The sequence below is a fragment of the Salmo salar genome, chromosome 22 (assembly GCF_965601325.2).
Source record: "Salmo salar chromosome 22, fSalSal1, whole genome shotgun sequence".
In the NCBI taxonomy this organism is placed as follows: domain Eukaryota; kingdom Metazoa; phylum Chordata; class Actinopteri; order Salmoniformes; family Salmonidae; genus Salmo; species Salmo salar.
In genome coordinates this window covers 36,384,324-36,400,891 of record NC_138312.1, presented here as the reverse complement: position 1 = coordinate 36,400,891, position 16,568 = coordinate 36,384,324, and the positions used below count along the sequence as shown (strand labels likewise).

At 39.7% G+C, this 16,568-nt stretch overlaps 1 protein-coding gene across 2 annotated transcripts in view; it reads left to right on the top strand.

Annotated features, from left to right (window-relative positions):
* The first annotated feature begins 2,396 nt into the window (after positions 1 to 2,396).
* Positions 2,397 to 16,568, top strand: part of LOC106583267 (carboxy-terminal domain RNA polymerase II polypeptide A small phosphatase 2) — a 34,447-nt gene continuing 20,275 nt past the window's right edge. For both annotated transcript variants that reach the window (XM_014167219.3, XM_014167220.3), the window contains exon 1: positions 2,397 to 2,745. In XM_014167219.3, the coding sequence (XP_014022694.1) occupies positions 2,685 to 2,745 (61 nt within the window). In that variant the 5' untranslated portion in view covers positions 2,397 to 2,684. The remainder of the gene's footprint in view (positions 2,746 to 16,568) is intronic.

Here is a 16,568-nt window from a genome sequence, read left to right as displayed (position 1 = left end):
AAGGTGAACCTTCGCCCCAGTCTGTGGTCCTGAGCGCTCTGGAGCAGGTTTTCATCAAGATTCTCTGTACTTTGCTCTGTTCATCTTTCCCTCGATCCTGACTAGTCTCCCAAGTCCCTGCCGCTGAAAAACATCCCCACAGCATGATGCTGCCACCACTGTGCTTCACTGTAGGGATGGTGCCAGGTTTCCTCCAGATGTGACGCTTGGCATTCAGGCCAAAGAGTTCAATCTTGGTTTCATCAGACCAGAGAATCTTGTTTCTCATAGTCTGAGAGTCTTTAGGTACCTTTTGGCAAACTCCAAGCGGACTGTCATGTGCCTTTTACTGAAGACTGGCTTCCGTCTGGCCACTCGACCACAAAGGCCTGATTGGTGGAGTGCTTCAGAGATCGTTGTTCTTCTGGAAGATTCTCTCATCTCCACAGAGGAACTCTAGAGCTCTGTCAAGAGTAACCATCGGGTTCTTGGTCACTTCCTTGACCAAGGCCCTTCTCCCCCGATTACTCAGTTTGGCCGGGCGACCAGCTCTTGGAGGAGTCTTGGTGGTTCCAAACTTCTTCCATTTAAGAATGGACGTTCAGTGCTGCGGAAATGTTTTCGTACCCTTCCCCAGATCTGTGCCTTGACACAATCCTGTCTTGGAGCTCTACGGACGATTCCTTTGACCTCATGGCTTGGTTTTTGCTCTGACATACACTGTCAACCGTGGAACCTTATATAGACAAGTGTGTGCATTTCCAAATCATGTCCACAGGTGGACTCCAATCAAGTTGTAGAAACATCTCAAGGATGATCAATGGAAACAGGATGTACCTGAGCTCAACTTCGAGTCTCATAGCAAAGTGTCTAAATACCTATGTAAATAAGGTCTGTTTTTTATTTTTAATACATTTGCTAAAATTTCTAACAACCTGTTTTCGCTTTGTCATTATGGGGTATTGTGTGTAGATTGAGGATTTTTATTTATTTAATCCATTTTAGAATAAGGCTGTAACGTAAATTTTTTTGGAAAAAGTCCAGGGGTCTGAATAGTTTCCGAATGCACTGTATTTACTTTTGTTAAATATAGTTATTCATGTCAAATTCAAACACTCATTTATAATAATGTACCTAAGATTACATAATAATGTACATGATGTTTATAATCCGTTTATTTGCAGATATTTTCAAATAAAGTGTTTGTATTACCACAATCATACTCTAGTTTGAAAATATAATATAGGCCATCAATCAAAGGCAAGAGAATTAGGTGATAAGAAATGGATAAAATACATTTGGTCTTCTGAATGCCTCAGCAAAGGCTTTGTTTTATTTTACTGTTATGACTGATGATAATTTTTAATTACTGGTCATCTGTGATCCGTGCCTCTCCCGGTTTGAATGATTTAGTTATGCTTTAGGATTCTTAACGGCCAGCAGGTAGAGTAGCTTCGAATGCCCGAGCCGACTAGTTGAAACCTCTGTTGATGTGCCCTTGAGCAAGGCACTTAACCCTAATTACTCCTGTCTCTCCCTAATTACGCTCCTCTTCTAAATGATTGAAATGTAAAGAGGTAGCTAATTTTAGCCTATATGATAAATCTAAAATGTGGTTTGTAATCAAAAGATTGGTGATGCACATGGTCAAAACGAAAAAGTCTGCTGCCTTTATAGTCTTTAGTTCAAATGTTTCACATGGTAGTAATTTATTCCTTTGTTCTCCGTAGCTGCAGATAGTTGGTGATCATTTTGTCAATAGGCCTATAGGCTTCAACCAAATAGGTCTACTACGTCATATACATACATTTACTGTAAAATAAATAAATAGCATTTGGAATAATATTCAGCATGTAAATATGCAATGAAATAAATAAGTTTAGGATATTAAACACGTTTTGCATGCTATATCGATAATACAGTATATTTGATGAGGCTATGAGCGAACACAGGAAATCGTTGCTATCCGGGATCCTTGGGACGTCCAATGTTGAATATAAATTGAATTTAAAATGGTTAAGGTTAGGGTTGGTTTAGAGTAGGGACGTTCCAATGGATTCTGGATAGCACTAACCACACAGGAATGCGCTCAGGACGAAGCGGGTTGAGAAGAATGCCTGTGGTACTCCCACTTCTACGAGATCCAATCCGCGACGACGAGCAGTTTCAAGGCGCCCCTGAAATCCCCAGAAGAGAAAAAACAAAGCATTCGATAAACGAAAACAATCCATTATTAATCAGACACACCTATTCTTTCTTTGGACCAAGTTAATGAATTATTTGACCAATATATTTTCCGTTTTCTTATTGGAGATTATGGTCGCCAGGGTTGTTTATCAGTAGTAAGGGGAACTTGAAACCGGCCCCTGCCATTTCCCCTCAGTTGTTTTGCTTTTTTTATCCTGGATTCTCCATGTTGGAGCAATAGCGAGGACTTGCCTAGTGTTAGCTAGTTGTCAGAGGGGACCTTGGCGTTACAATAATATACTTCGTGTTAAATGCATGAGACAAATTGGGTAGCTTGAACGTGGAAAGATAGCGGCAGCTAGCTGCAATTGCCACGAGAAAAACCGTTTTTTATCTAAATATTTTAGGATACCAACGGGTTGGTAAGCGCAATTGCTAACCAGCTAGCTGAATGTTGAAAGTAGCTACCTGCGAATTGGGGGAACGGATTGGACTTTGAGGGGCTGTGCATTTGTTAGATGGAAAGTTCTATTATCACTCAAGTGCAGAAAGAAGATAGTCAACTGCCGTCCAAGACAGGTAAATCCTCGGGTTTATTGGCGCAGTGTGATCACTTTTAAATATAATCTTGTTCAAGCTGACTCGGACACTAGCTAGCTAGCCAACTGCTAGCTAGCAATCAAGCGGCTGCTACTAAGCTAGTAGCATGCTAATAGCTACACGCCAGTCTAATTAATGTAAGGACAGGTTTGAGTTGGTTTTGTCATGTGAACAACATTTTACTTAGGTTCCTGTTGAATGTGTTTCGGACATTTGGGTTATGGACTGGAGATATCCCAACTGCTGGTTGTACTGAATCAGATTAGCCACTGTGTGGGTGTCCATTTTACATTCAGCGCGCGAGTCAAATAATATAACGTAGCGAGTTAGTGCTATTCCTGCGCAGACGATAACATGGGATAGGGAACATCTGGATACTGTTTTTTTTGTTTTAACCGCGAACTTACCAACAACAACTGTCTTGTTGGCTAATATTATGCAAACCATCGATTCTAGCCTATATTGTCAGCCAGACACTCCATAGATTTTAAATATTTGTATAATTGAAAAGCTGTGAAACACAAGTGTTGATCGTTTTGGAAGTACTGTAATGTCTGGAATGTGCCTGATCGTTTTATTTGTCCAGACAGTCACAGATTGCATACTTTGTTGGCAATTTGTCATATCAGTTTGTATAAATAATTTTCTTTTGGCATGGATGTAACTACAATCTTCATTCATGGGCTGTCATGCAAATATCTGTCAAAGTAGATTCCATTTATTAGGGTGTTAGGGGACAAAATAAAACTTTGGCTCTGGTGTTCTACTTTCTATTCCATGTTTTATAGAGAAGCTTCTTATAACATAGAACACTATTTCTTGATGATAGGATTTACCATTGCTGAGATCTTATTTTCAAGTTATTGGAAAAGGTCAATGTTAATCCCTTGTCAGTAATGGCACCTAATCACCTTTCTGGATTTGTAAATTCAACACATTTTGGTCAGTGTCTCAAGATATGGTGGTTATATTATTATAACATTTTCAGGGCTGATGTAGAACACAGAGATGATCCAAATTAAAGTAACATTTATTAAATTAAAATGTGATATTACAGTAATTTATGACTAATTTAAGCTAGGGTGGTTATATTAACATATCTTTATGCAAAACTGAGTTTGTAGCAATTTATGAAATAGTAATACAAATATATTTATACTATTTTATGCAAATTAGTTACTTAATATGGTAATTGCTTTGTACGGAATTGGAAAAATACAGCATGTTAAGCCCACTCATTTAAAGTAAGGTGGTCATATTGTTAACATATATTGATGTTTTGCCGGGGATGGTAACAGAGTACATCCAATTGGGATTAAGTAATAATGAACAAAAATGATTATTTTGACCAATTACTGTAATTTCCGGACTATAAGCAGCAACTTTTTTCCCACGCTTTGAACCTCGCGGCTTATCCTCTTCAGCGTCTCATCCCGTCACCGGGATCAAAATCCAGCGAAAAATCATATCGCCAATTAGCATTAAAAAAAAAATCATAATTTTTTTTTACAATTTTTTATTATTATTTTTTTTTATAGATACACCTCTCCTGAATCGACCCACGTCGTCCGATTTCAAAAAGGTTTTACAGGAAAAGCAAATCATTAGATTATGTTAGATGAGTCCATCGTAAAAAGCAGCTTCATAGCCATTTTCCGACCAACCACTTGCATCACATATAATCAAAAAACAGCTAAATGCAGCACTAACCTTTTACAAACTTCATCAGATGGCACCCCTAGGACATCATGTTATACAATGCATGCATTCTTTTGTTCAATAAAGGTCATATTTATATATAAAAACAGCATTTTACATCTCTGTCTGAGGTTGACTAAATAATTTCCCCTCAAAAGCGTCCCGGTAAACAATGCTACATTTCCCTAAATTACTATCCTATAACGATGTTTTTAAATTTATATTGTCAATCTAACATTTATAGATGAATATCTCTTGAGAACACCTGTCATACCAGATTTTAAATTAACTTTACTGGGTAATCACACTTTGCGATAAAAGGAGATGCGATACTCAGAAAATGAGCTAATATACAGAGCTCGGCGCCATCTTGGAAACAATCGCATGTCACATCTCATCTTGTATAATATTGTCAATAATCGCCTACCTTTAGTTGTCTTCATCAGAAAGCATCCCAGGTCCACAACAGATGTATTTTCGGTCAAAAAGTCCATACTTCACGTTCCATTAGCCTGATGTTGGTAGCGCGTCCTATGGCTCTCTCCAAGCGCAGGGCTGAAGTTCCGGATAAAATGCGATTCTCCCGCATGTAGGTTCGTTCAAACATGTCAAACGTTGTAAAACATTAATCTTCAGGGCCTGTAACACCAAGAGAGCCAATAAGATTCGAGGGGGATGATTTCATGGCCTTTAAAACCGTTTCCAAAGGTGGGGGCAGACATGGCCGCCGGCGTCATAATGGTGATGGCCCATCCCCTGTGACCAATTTCCAACTCGTCTCATTCACTGAGTTTTGACTCTATAAGGCTCAAACCACTGTGAAAAGACTGGCGACATCTAGTGGAAGCAATAGGAAGTGCTCACTGAACCATGGTTAACGGTGTTATTTATAGGGAAAGATGAGAAGTCGAGTCCACAATTCAGAATTCCACTTCCTGTTTCAATCGGTCTCGGGGATTTGACTGCCATTTGAGTTCTGTTATACTCACAGACACCATTCAAACAGTTTTAGAAACTTTAGAGTGTTTTCTATCCATATATAATAAGTATATGCATGCCCTAGCTTCTGAGTTTGATTAGTAGGCCGTTGAAAATGGGAACGATTTTTTTTCAAAATGCGCTGTGGCGCCCCCTATCCTACGGTATCCTCAGAGGTTTTAAACAATGACGCGGCTAATATATGGATTTTTCCCGCTTTCAATTTTTTTTTCTCCCAAAAAACACATTCTGTGACGTGCTCAGTTTTTTGCCGGCATGAAGCTTTCATTAGACCAATGAAATTGCCGAACGGGTTAAGGTCAAACAACTTTTGTTTACTGTTTAGATTAAATTGAGCGCTCTCAAACTTCCCATCATTTTGATTACGGTAGTCATTTTGTCATCCTCATCATGGCAAAGACACGGAGAAATGCATATGATGCAGTTTTCAAGTTGAAGGCGATTGATCTGGCTGTTGGAAAAGGAAATAGAGCTGCTGCACGGGAGCTTGGTCTTAATGAGTCGATGATAAGACGTTGGAAACAGCAGCGTGAGGAATTGACTCAGTGCAAAAAGACAACTAAAGCTTACTGCTAATTTTTTATTTTTTGTTACAAGCCGTGTTTCGTTAAAGCCTATTTATTTTTGTTACAAGCCGTGATTCGTTAAAGCCTGTGTAAAGTTAATTTGTTTCAATGTACCGGTAGGCACCTGCGGCTTATAGACATGTGCGGCTTATTTATGTTCAAAATAATATATATTTTTTAATTCAGTGGGTGCGGCTTATATTCAGGTGCGCTCAATAGTCCGGAAATGACTGTAGTAACTGTTAGGCTGTATTCAGTAGCTTAACTGATTAGGCCTAAAGTGCCAAATAATACACCTAACCCTGTGCCACCTGCATACACACACACCACACAGCCCCCCCCCCCCCAAAACAGACTTTTCAGCATCACCACACATTGCCTAACACATACACACACTTCTCACTAAGTCTGAACTGTAGCATAGAAGGCTACTAGTCTAATTACAGCTTACTTCTAAGGTAAGCCTACAACTGAGTTGGGTTACATTGTAATGTTATTTTTGGTTTTGATGAGTTACTCTGGTGATAAGATGAACGGCACCAATTTGAGCAAATAATTAGCCTAGGCTCAGAAGAGAAAGTGAGCTGCCTGCTAGCCAGCTGCACAGAAGGATAGATGAGACACAATTTCAATTCACTGGTATTTACACTGAAGAAAAATAAACGCAACCATTTCAAAAAGATTTTACTGAGTTACAGTTCATATAAGGAAATTAATCTATTGAAATAAATTCATTATGCGCTAATCTATGGAATTCACATGATTGGGAATACCTAAATGCATCTGTTGGTCACATACCTTTAAAAAAAAATTAAAAAGTAGGGGTGTGTATCAGAAAGCCAGTCAGTATCTGGTGTTTCATTTGCCTCATGCGGCACGACACGTTTCCTTCGCATAGAGTTGATCAGGCTGTTTATTGTGGCCTGTGGAATGTTGTCCCATTCCTCTTCAATGGCTGTGCGAAGTTGCTGGATATTGAGGGGACTGGAACACGCTGTCGTCCATGTCAATCCAGACCATCCCATACTTGCTCAGTCATGAGACATGTCTGGTGAGTATGCAGGCCATGGAAGAACTGGGACATTTTCAGCTTCCAGGAATTGTGTACAGATCCTTGCGACATGATGCCGTGCATTATCATACTGAAACATGAGGTGATGGCGGTGGATGAATGGCATGACAGTGGGCCTCAGGAGCTCGTCGCGGTATCTGTGCATTCAAATTGCCATCGCTAAGATGCAATTGTTATCCTTGTCCGTAGCTTATGCCTACCCATATTATTACCACACCACCACGGGGCCCTCTGTTCACAACGTTGACATCAGCAAACCTCTTGTCCCCACATCTGCCCGGTGCAGTTGAAACCGGGTTTCATCTGTGAAGAGCACACTTCTTCAGCGTGCCAGTGGCTATTGAAGGTGAGCATTTGCCCACTGAAGTTGGTTATGACTCTGAACTGCAGTCAGGTCAAGACCCTGGTTAGTATGCAAATGCGCTTCCCTGAGACATTTCTGACAGTTTGTGCAGAAATTATTCGGTTGTGCAAACCCACAGTTTCATCAGATGTCCGGGTGGCTGGTGATAGACTATGCTGGAGGGTGAAGAAGCCTGATGTGGAGGTCCTGGGCTGGCGTTGGTTACACATTGTCTGCGGTTGTGAGGCCGGTTGAATATACTGACATAGAGAAATGAACGTTCAATTCTCTGTCAACAGCTCTGGTGGACATTCCTGCAGTCAGCATGCTTGGCATTGGCATTGGGTTGTCTGACAAAACTGCACATTTTAGTGGCCTTTTATTGTCCCCAGCACAAGGTGCACCTGTGTAATGATTATACCATTTAATCTGCTTCTTGATATGCCACACCTGTCAGGTGGATGGATTATCTTGGTAAAGGAGAAATGCTCTCTAAAAGGGATGTACAAAAATATGAGAGAAATAAGCTTTCTGCGCATATGGAAAATGTCTATTTTATTTCAGCTCAAACATATAAACCCAACCTGTAAAGTGTTGGTTCTATTTTTGGTTAGTATGGCTATGTTCTTATCAATTGTATCGCTGTGACCACTGAATTCTGCTAGTTTTTAATTGAAAGAATAAAATCATCAATCACAAAATTCGCAGCTGGCACAATACAGCCAATGCCACGCTGCCTCTCGCCCCGCTCGTTGCCTAAGCGAATGGCGTCAGGCACTCCCACACAGCTAGCAAGCTAGAACTCGTCATAGAAAGGGGGTTGTGACATTAACTTGGACCAATCCCTGACAACCCATACATCAAAACGTAGTTACAAAGCTCTAATTTGTAATCTGCTATGTTTCTTTTTCTTGTCAAAATATTTGAATGACAGAAGCGAAGGAAAAACATTTTACCTTATTTCAGTCAAAAGATGTTTGTGAAATTAACGGGCTGCATTTCTGCAGGACGCGACGGAGATCTTTGCTGCGCAGTCGGCATTTGTCATGCTGCGGGTGGGAGCAGGGAGTCTTCAGACAACTTTGGGATAAGAAAGTTTTTGTGAAATGGTCGTCTTTCTGCTTTGTATGCGTTTAGCTTAGGCCAATCTATTGTATGAAAAGCACATCTTTGTTGCATTATACACACACACTCAGAATTCGCTGCTTCAAGTTCAGAAGCCTATCTCTCCTCTTCTAGTTTGGCATGCAAGATCAAGTGCGCCTAGTGTATGTGTGGTCTCATTGAAATAAAGTAGACTGCCTAGTGCCAATGCATGGACGGAGAATCGTGTGGCAAGTATCTTTCCAAGGAAATGTACTTAAATATGATTAGACTATAGTTAACTACAGTTTCTGCAAATAAATATTGATAATGGAAAGAGGTGGAGGGTGCTCAACCAACGTGAGTTGAGTTGCAGTCAAAACATTTGATCATTTTAAAAGGAAAAGGTGTAATGAGCGCACAGGCTATCATAGTGAGTGAATTTTGCACCTTTTCATTTTCAATAAATATTGATTCGATAGCCTAATAATGGGCCGTGTGAGAATCTCTGGTAATTTAACCTATTTCCTAGGTTATTTTTGCGCATTTTGATATTGCCTATAGGGTGCAAAATTGATGGAACCATGCCTGGCAAGTGAGCTGCCTCATAAGCTTCAAATAAAATTGCGGGACTGCGGTTGGGTTAAGGACCAGTTCTTGCGGTAGAGGGTGGAAGTCGGACAGAAAGCCAGCAGGTGCGGGAGGGTGCGGTATGAAAAGCTGCAGGTCCAGCGATAGCAGAATGAACAAATCAGTCCCACGCAGACCTCTACCGTGAAACATGCCATCATGACTTTCCCATACTTCTTGGCAATACAATGTTACATCAGTCTTACGTTGAAGAATACCCATCGCAAAGAGCAAATCAACACGCGGATTTCACAAAAGGGGCTGTCCCTCAGATTTGAATGTTCTTAGCATGGCAGTTGATTTACATTTGGGCTCATATCGTATAAATATCATAACATACAGTATTTCGATTTTTAGACGTGTAAACAAGCGCCACATCATTTTTTCAGATTTATGTATTTTTTGGCGAACATGTTGACATTTAGTGAAAACAGATTTGTTCACTGCGTTTTTTTTTGTAGAATTCTGCATAGCGTCCATTGTTTGTCGGATCATCTAACACCCTACTTTTTAAAAAACTAACTTTTGTTAATTTTGCTAAGCAATACAGACAGTCAACATAAGATCTGGTTAATGCCACAGACAGGAAAGATGGTCATGATGGCTATATATGATGAGCATATTTGTGTATTTCAGGTAACTTCACCCCTACCCTGTATCCTACCCATATGTTAAAAGTATAACACAGACATACCACCATGTAACTACACTGTCTTTAGGACCCCAAAAGACAAGGATAAACATTCAAAAGCCTGGAATGAGATGGTGCAGCTGATATGAAGGCATTGTGTGTTTTTTTTAATGCTCTGTCTCTGATCCGGATTAAAGGTCCTGCCTGGTCCAGATGGGAAAATCCATGTTTGTTTTTCAGATTGTCTTGAGCTCTTGTGGGTGGGTGGATGTTATTGCGCGTTATCATCAACTCTCCTTCCTTTGTTCTCCTGCACAGATAGGCATACATCTCACAGGCAAAGAGGGGGAAGTTTGTTTCTTAGCAATGTAGGCATACCACAATGCTACATTGGAGGATGGCATGTTGAGCAGGGGGGATAAGAAATGTCGGAGTAAATTCCTTCTGTTATTGGGGTATGGCTTAGGGGGATAGTTACACTTCAAGATAGGGCTGCGTGGAATGATTTGATTCCTCTGTGTGTGTGAAACATTCTGGTTGACACAGACTTGTTTTCAGTTTGCGATGAGAGCACGGTACTGTGATTGTCTAACTTCTCATGTTTGGTCTGAGGTCATCATGATCACTGTTTTTGTTGGAATGCTTTTACTAGTTTCGAGCTAGCTATCTATCGGGATAAAAAGCTCTAAATAAGCTTTGTTGTACAATTAAGGGTCAAATACACTGCATTTCAAACCCGTCAGCAATCGTCTAATGAATTCAGGGCTTGTGAAATTATACCTAGGCTATAAATATAAACCTTCTAATAATACTTTAATTTATCAAAACTGTTTAACCTGCTTTTTGCAATATTCACTGATCTGGCTTTCAAATCTGTCTATGAAAATGCCATTTTTGTTGTACATTTAACCTGAACCATGCATAATGCACATTTGCTAATGATTACTTACTTTTTTTGTAGCAGACATGATATAAAATTAACCCAGGTCTCCTAAACAATCTCATAAGCACAAGCCCATGTGCCAGCTAATCTTTATATTTCAAGTTTAGCCAACTTGGATCTATGTGCTAGCTAACAAGGTAGAACTGTTGAGTTGTTATGAGCACACCCTTCTGTCCGTCTCCAACTTTTTGAACAGCATGCTAGCCTCTTCACTTTGTTCAGATGCTGAAATCAAGTGGCCTACCTTATTTCTCAGAATGCGAACGAGTTGCCAATTCCATATAATTGTTTTATGCTTGTTGCCCATTTATAAAACAGACTAGACAGCTAGCGACAAACTGAGCATGAATTTTCCAGAATCAATTTTCATTGATACTCCTGTTTTAGTAGTCTGCTCTGTACGCAATTTGAGGAGTTGAGACAAAGGGTATCGTTAGAAAGGTTAACTACTCTTCTATTACAGTAAAATAATGTCTTTCAGTGTCCATATGACCGATTTTCTGTTGGGCCAAGCTGAGTTAAAACCGCTTGTCAGAGAGAATGCACAGAATGGAGCAAAGGAGACAAGACCAAAAAGACAACATGAGAATATGCAGACATAAACACTCATTTAAAAAAAAAATATATATTTTTTTTTTGATTCTTGTTATACAGGCATTTGGAATACCGTGCAAATACATACATTTTAATTAATCTAATTAATTCGATATATCACCCAGCCCTACTTGAAAGCTTGGTTTTGTCACTCATGGCTGTAAAAGTATCCATTCAACATTTTCAAACACTAGACCGGCTGTTATGAAAAGGTAAGATTGGAGACATAACATGCTTATGACAGCATTGTCAGTAGTCATGTACGCTGTAGGGAACAGACAGGACAGTGACAGTAGGATGAGTTTCAGTTGTGAAGTTGAACCCAGTTCCAGTGTAGCCAACTTGTGTACTTTGCAGCAGCTTCATGCCTGTAGTTGAGAATATGTCGGATAAAACTGGGTTGATGAGTTTATTTGGGAAATCCAAATCTACTGATAGGCTAGGCCTGCTGTGTCAATCTAAGTCCAAAAGTATGATATGCTACACAGGATTTAAAAAATAGTTTTAACATTGTAATTTCAGAAAATGTCCATAATATATCTGCAGTAATAGTGGAATGATTGTGTTTCAGTGTTACTTACCCGCCAGTGTTGTGGTTGGCTGTGATATTCGCCTACTAATTTGGGGAAAATGGGAAAGCTGTTTTGCCCTTGTCTGTGTTATCTAGTGGAAATCGGATCAAGCGCCAATGTTGAAATTGCTATGTAATTTCCTGGTTGCTACACTGTTCGCTCAATTTCAGTTAGCTTAATCTGAGAAAACAAGCACTGAATAGTGTATGGAATCCTTGCATCATCTAAATCGCTGTGAAATACATTTTCAATTACAAAAAATATAGTTTTTACAGCTGAAGCTGGTGGACAAAAACTGAAAGTAAAAGGCTCAAAGCATGAGTCCGCAATGTTAAATGTAAATGATAGGCAGGGGAGGGGGGAGAGTTTTTGAATTCAGCCTAGTGTTGCAATTCACCTAGGTTTGTATTAACTGAGTTTGTATCACAAAGTGGGAGTGATATGTAGGCTAAAGAATACTACACAGACATGAGTTTAAAATCGACTAGCTCCTGTTTCAGGTGGATCTATCCGATTTTATAATAGTCTATCTAACATGTTTAGTCTACATTTCCATGCTTCATGTGCTTACTATCTCTATAAGTGGAGAAATGTTACACTTAAGTGTTCCACTTAGAGATACATGGCGTGCGTAATGAGGGCAAGCAACAAGATTGTAGTCTTCAATTAAGATAGTGGCTAGTAGCGCCTCGCTGTGACTCCCCACTCCCCACCCTCACACCACACCCGCACTGTTTACATTCATACCAACCATGTGGCCTATTGAAACTTCAGGAATCATTTAACTCTGATAAGTGAGAGGACCATTCTCAAACTGCTTGGCATTCACATCAAAGTGTGTGTACACGTGTTCACCTCATCCAGGAGGGAGCATGTTAAATATATTTGAATGACAAATTACTCATCTTTTTATCTCCTCCTAACTGGAGTAGCTGCGCTCAGAGAGCTGGCGTACTCAACAACTTCAATTCTAGCCTGTTTTTGGTGCAGAGTAAAACAAATCAAAATCTAATGTTATTTGTCACATGCTTTGTAGACCACAGGTGTAGACTAAAAGTGAAATGCTTACTTAAGGGTTATTTTCCAACAATGCAGATTTTAAGATAAGATAAAAAAATATATATATAGAATAGTGACAATAAATACTCAATGAATAACAAATAAAAATAATTAGTAAAAAATCATGGCTATATACAGAGAGTACCTGTTCTGAGTCAAAGTGCAGAGGTACAAGGTAATTGAGGTAGCTATGTACTGTAAGTAGGGGTAAAGTGACTAGGCAACAGGATAGACAGTAGCAGCAATGTATGTGGTGAGTGTGAAAGTGGGGGGGTGTGGCGTCAGTGTATGTGTGCGTGCGTATGTAGTGTGTGTTGAGGTGTCAGTGTAATACTTTGTGCAAAAAATCAGGTAGCTATTTGATTAGCTATTTAGCAGTCTTGTTTTAAAGTCTTATGGCTTGGGGGTAGAAGCTGTTCAGGGTCCTGTTGGTTCCAGACTTGGTGCACTGGTACCACCTGCCATGCTGTATCAGAGAGAACATTCTGGCTTGGGTGGCTGGAGTCGGACAATTTTTTGGGGCTTTCCTCTTACACCTTCTGGTAGGCTTGGGCGGTATACCGGGTATGGAAATAGCCATGCGAAGGTTTTTCAATACGTTTTAATATTTGTAGCTACTTTAAGTAAATACCTGCAGTGAACTTGTGCAATACGTTAGGAGATAAAGCCGATCACGTTCTTCATTTCACCTATCACGTTATTTTACATTATGAAGCTTACCGTAGTTCCCCAGAACAGTTGAGACCTGTTTGTTTGTAAATGGCACAACCATAGAAAGCGGGATCAGGTGAGTCCAGCTGTGTAGTGACAGGGGTTGTTGCGTTTCTATATTGAAAGTGTTTTCAATAGAGTGATCAGGGACATGCAACTATAGTTCAAAGTGCTACACATTCGGCAGGAAATAGCTTAATTGTCATCAGATGAAAGTGTAATTCTATTTGGCTGACAGCCACACAAGTAAATAAGCTTACAATGAAAAAGCAAGTAATTTTTTTTATAAAAACAATGCATGGTCACATTATTTCTAATGTTTATCATAGAAAGAGTGTAGCAAGCTACATTTCCTAATGTTTTGCTTAAAGTTAATCCGGCATTACACTGAAGAAAAGTACCGGAGAAAGTAGCTACACATCAAGACAGGGTGCTGTCTGCTGATGGAATGCTTGTTTGTGAATTCTCATGCGAGTGGAGAAGTGAAACTGAAGCACAGAATTAGTTTGATGCCAATCAGAAATCACAATAAGAAGCATTTTAGATCTGTGTTTACAAAACGCATCACGATAGTTCTGTAGCGTTTTAATATTTTATTTCCTGTGTGAAAAACAAAGAATTCTGCGTTTGTGACCCCTAAGTTTAACTTGCTAGTTATTTAATTAAATGGCTGAATTAGTAAGGTGGCTGGGCATCATATTGTTAGCTTTCTGCTGTGTTTGAGACTTCAAAGCCCTTTGGATGAGTTCTCTGTACAGCTGCCACTGCAGCTTGATTTCCTTGTTTTTTTTCTCCGCTCTGCTCCTCCCAATCTTCTAGGAGCTGAGCCGGCAGGGCCTTTGCCCTAAGAACTCCCACACTCCACACAGACAGTGTGTACACGCTACTGTTCTTCCTTCAGAAAAGCATGCTTTAAAACTTTGTCAATTTCCACAATCTCTCGTTCACATTCGCTTGTAAATGTCCAAACTCACCAAAAATGACATTTCGTAGCTCCTATACATGCATACCTTTGAGCTGGATTGCCTGTCTTTGGAATTTGTTTATTTTAGTTTGCACTTGTTAGCTTATTTAGCTAGCAGCTTCCATAGAAATTCTGTATTATTTGTGCTAATTTTGTTAGCATTCTGGTAATAGACGCCCAATGGTCTTTGTTTTTTTGGCACCCCCTTGTGTACTAAGCCGTAAATCCCGAAATGAGATAAGGACGGTATGACGATGTGAAAATCTGGATACTGCCCAACCCTAACGCCTGGTATAGTCGGCATTTGTCTAATAAAATACATTAACTGTCATTAAAGCTGCAATATCTAACTTTTTGGGTGACCTGACCAAATTCACATAGAAATGTGAGTTACAGATGTCATTCTCATTGAAACCAAGTCTAAGAAGCAGTAGATCTGTTCTATGTGCTCTATTTCTATGCTTCCGGTTTCGTTTAAGCCACTTTTACATTGTTTTTTACACCAACTTCAAACAGCTGAAAATACAATATTTTTATTTATTGATAATACATTTCACAGCGGTTTAGATGGTACAATTATTCTCTTAACTATGCATTGCCTTTTTTTGTCACAAACTGAAATAAGGAAAACTTAGAATTTTAGCAATGAGGACATGGCAGAGGGATTTCTACATATTACACCTTTTATATGTTTGTCAGCGCTTGTTGACTGTAGCCTCCTCTTGAGTCTGGCTGCGTCCCAAATGGCCCCCTATTCCCTATTTAGTGCTCTACCTTTGACCAGGGCCCATAGTGCACTACATGGGCAATAGGGTGCTTTTTGTGAGTTAGTCAGTTTTTATGTCCTCTTGTGCCTCTGATGCCTGAGTGTGTAAATGGAGCCGACTCCCTCCTCTTCTATCAGGCCCAGTGAACTGTGGCTATGCAGAAATAGACCCATACAGAGAGCAGGATCAGTTTCCTCTCTGCTCTGATCTATTAGCCCTGGTAAAGACCAGGCCTGATGGATCTATTCTAGTGGAAACAGGATTCTCCTCTAGAAAGGGATACGGAAGGCACATTATGGCCAGGGCGGTTTCCTGGACACAGATTTGTCGTAGTCCTGGACTAAAAAACATGCTAATTGGAGAATCTTAATTGAAATAACTTTTTAGTCCAGGACTAAGCTCAATCTGTGTCTGGGAAACCAGCCCTAAGGTTATACTAGTTATTAGAGAGTAGAGGTCGACCGATTTATGATTTTTCAACACCGATACCGATTGGAGGACCAAAAAAAGCTGATTTTTTTTATTTTTTTTATTTATTTGTAATAATGACAATTACAACAATACTGAATGAACACTTATTTTAACTTAATATAATACATCAATAAAATCTATTTAGCCTCAAATAAATAATGAAACATGTTCAATTTGGTTTAAATAATGCAAAAAAAAGTGTTGGAGAAGAAAGTAAAAGTGCAATATGTCCCATGTAAGAAAGCTAACGTTTAAGTGCCTTGCTCAGAACATGGGAACATATGAAAGCTGGTGGTTCCTTTTAACATGAGTCTTCAATATTCCCAGGTAAAAAGTTTTAGGTTGTAGTTATTATAGGAATATTTCTCTCTATACGATTTGTATTTCATATACCTTTTGACTATTGGCTGTTCTTATAGGCACTTTAGTATTGCCAGTGTAACAGTATAGCTTCTGTCCCTCTCCTCGCTCCTACCTGGGCTCGAACCAGGAACACATCGACAACAGCCACCCTCGAAGCAGCGTTACCCATGTAGAGCAAGGGGAACAACTATTCCAAGTTTGAAACGCTATTAGCGTGCACCCGCTAACTAACTAGCCATTTCACATCGGTTACACCAGCCTAATCTTGGGAGTTGACAGGCTTGAAGTCATAAACAGCGCAATGCATTGCGAAGAGCTGCTGGCAAAACGCACAAA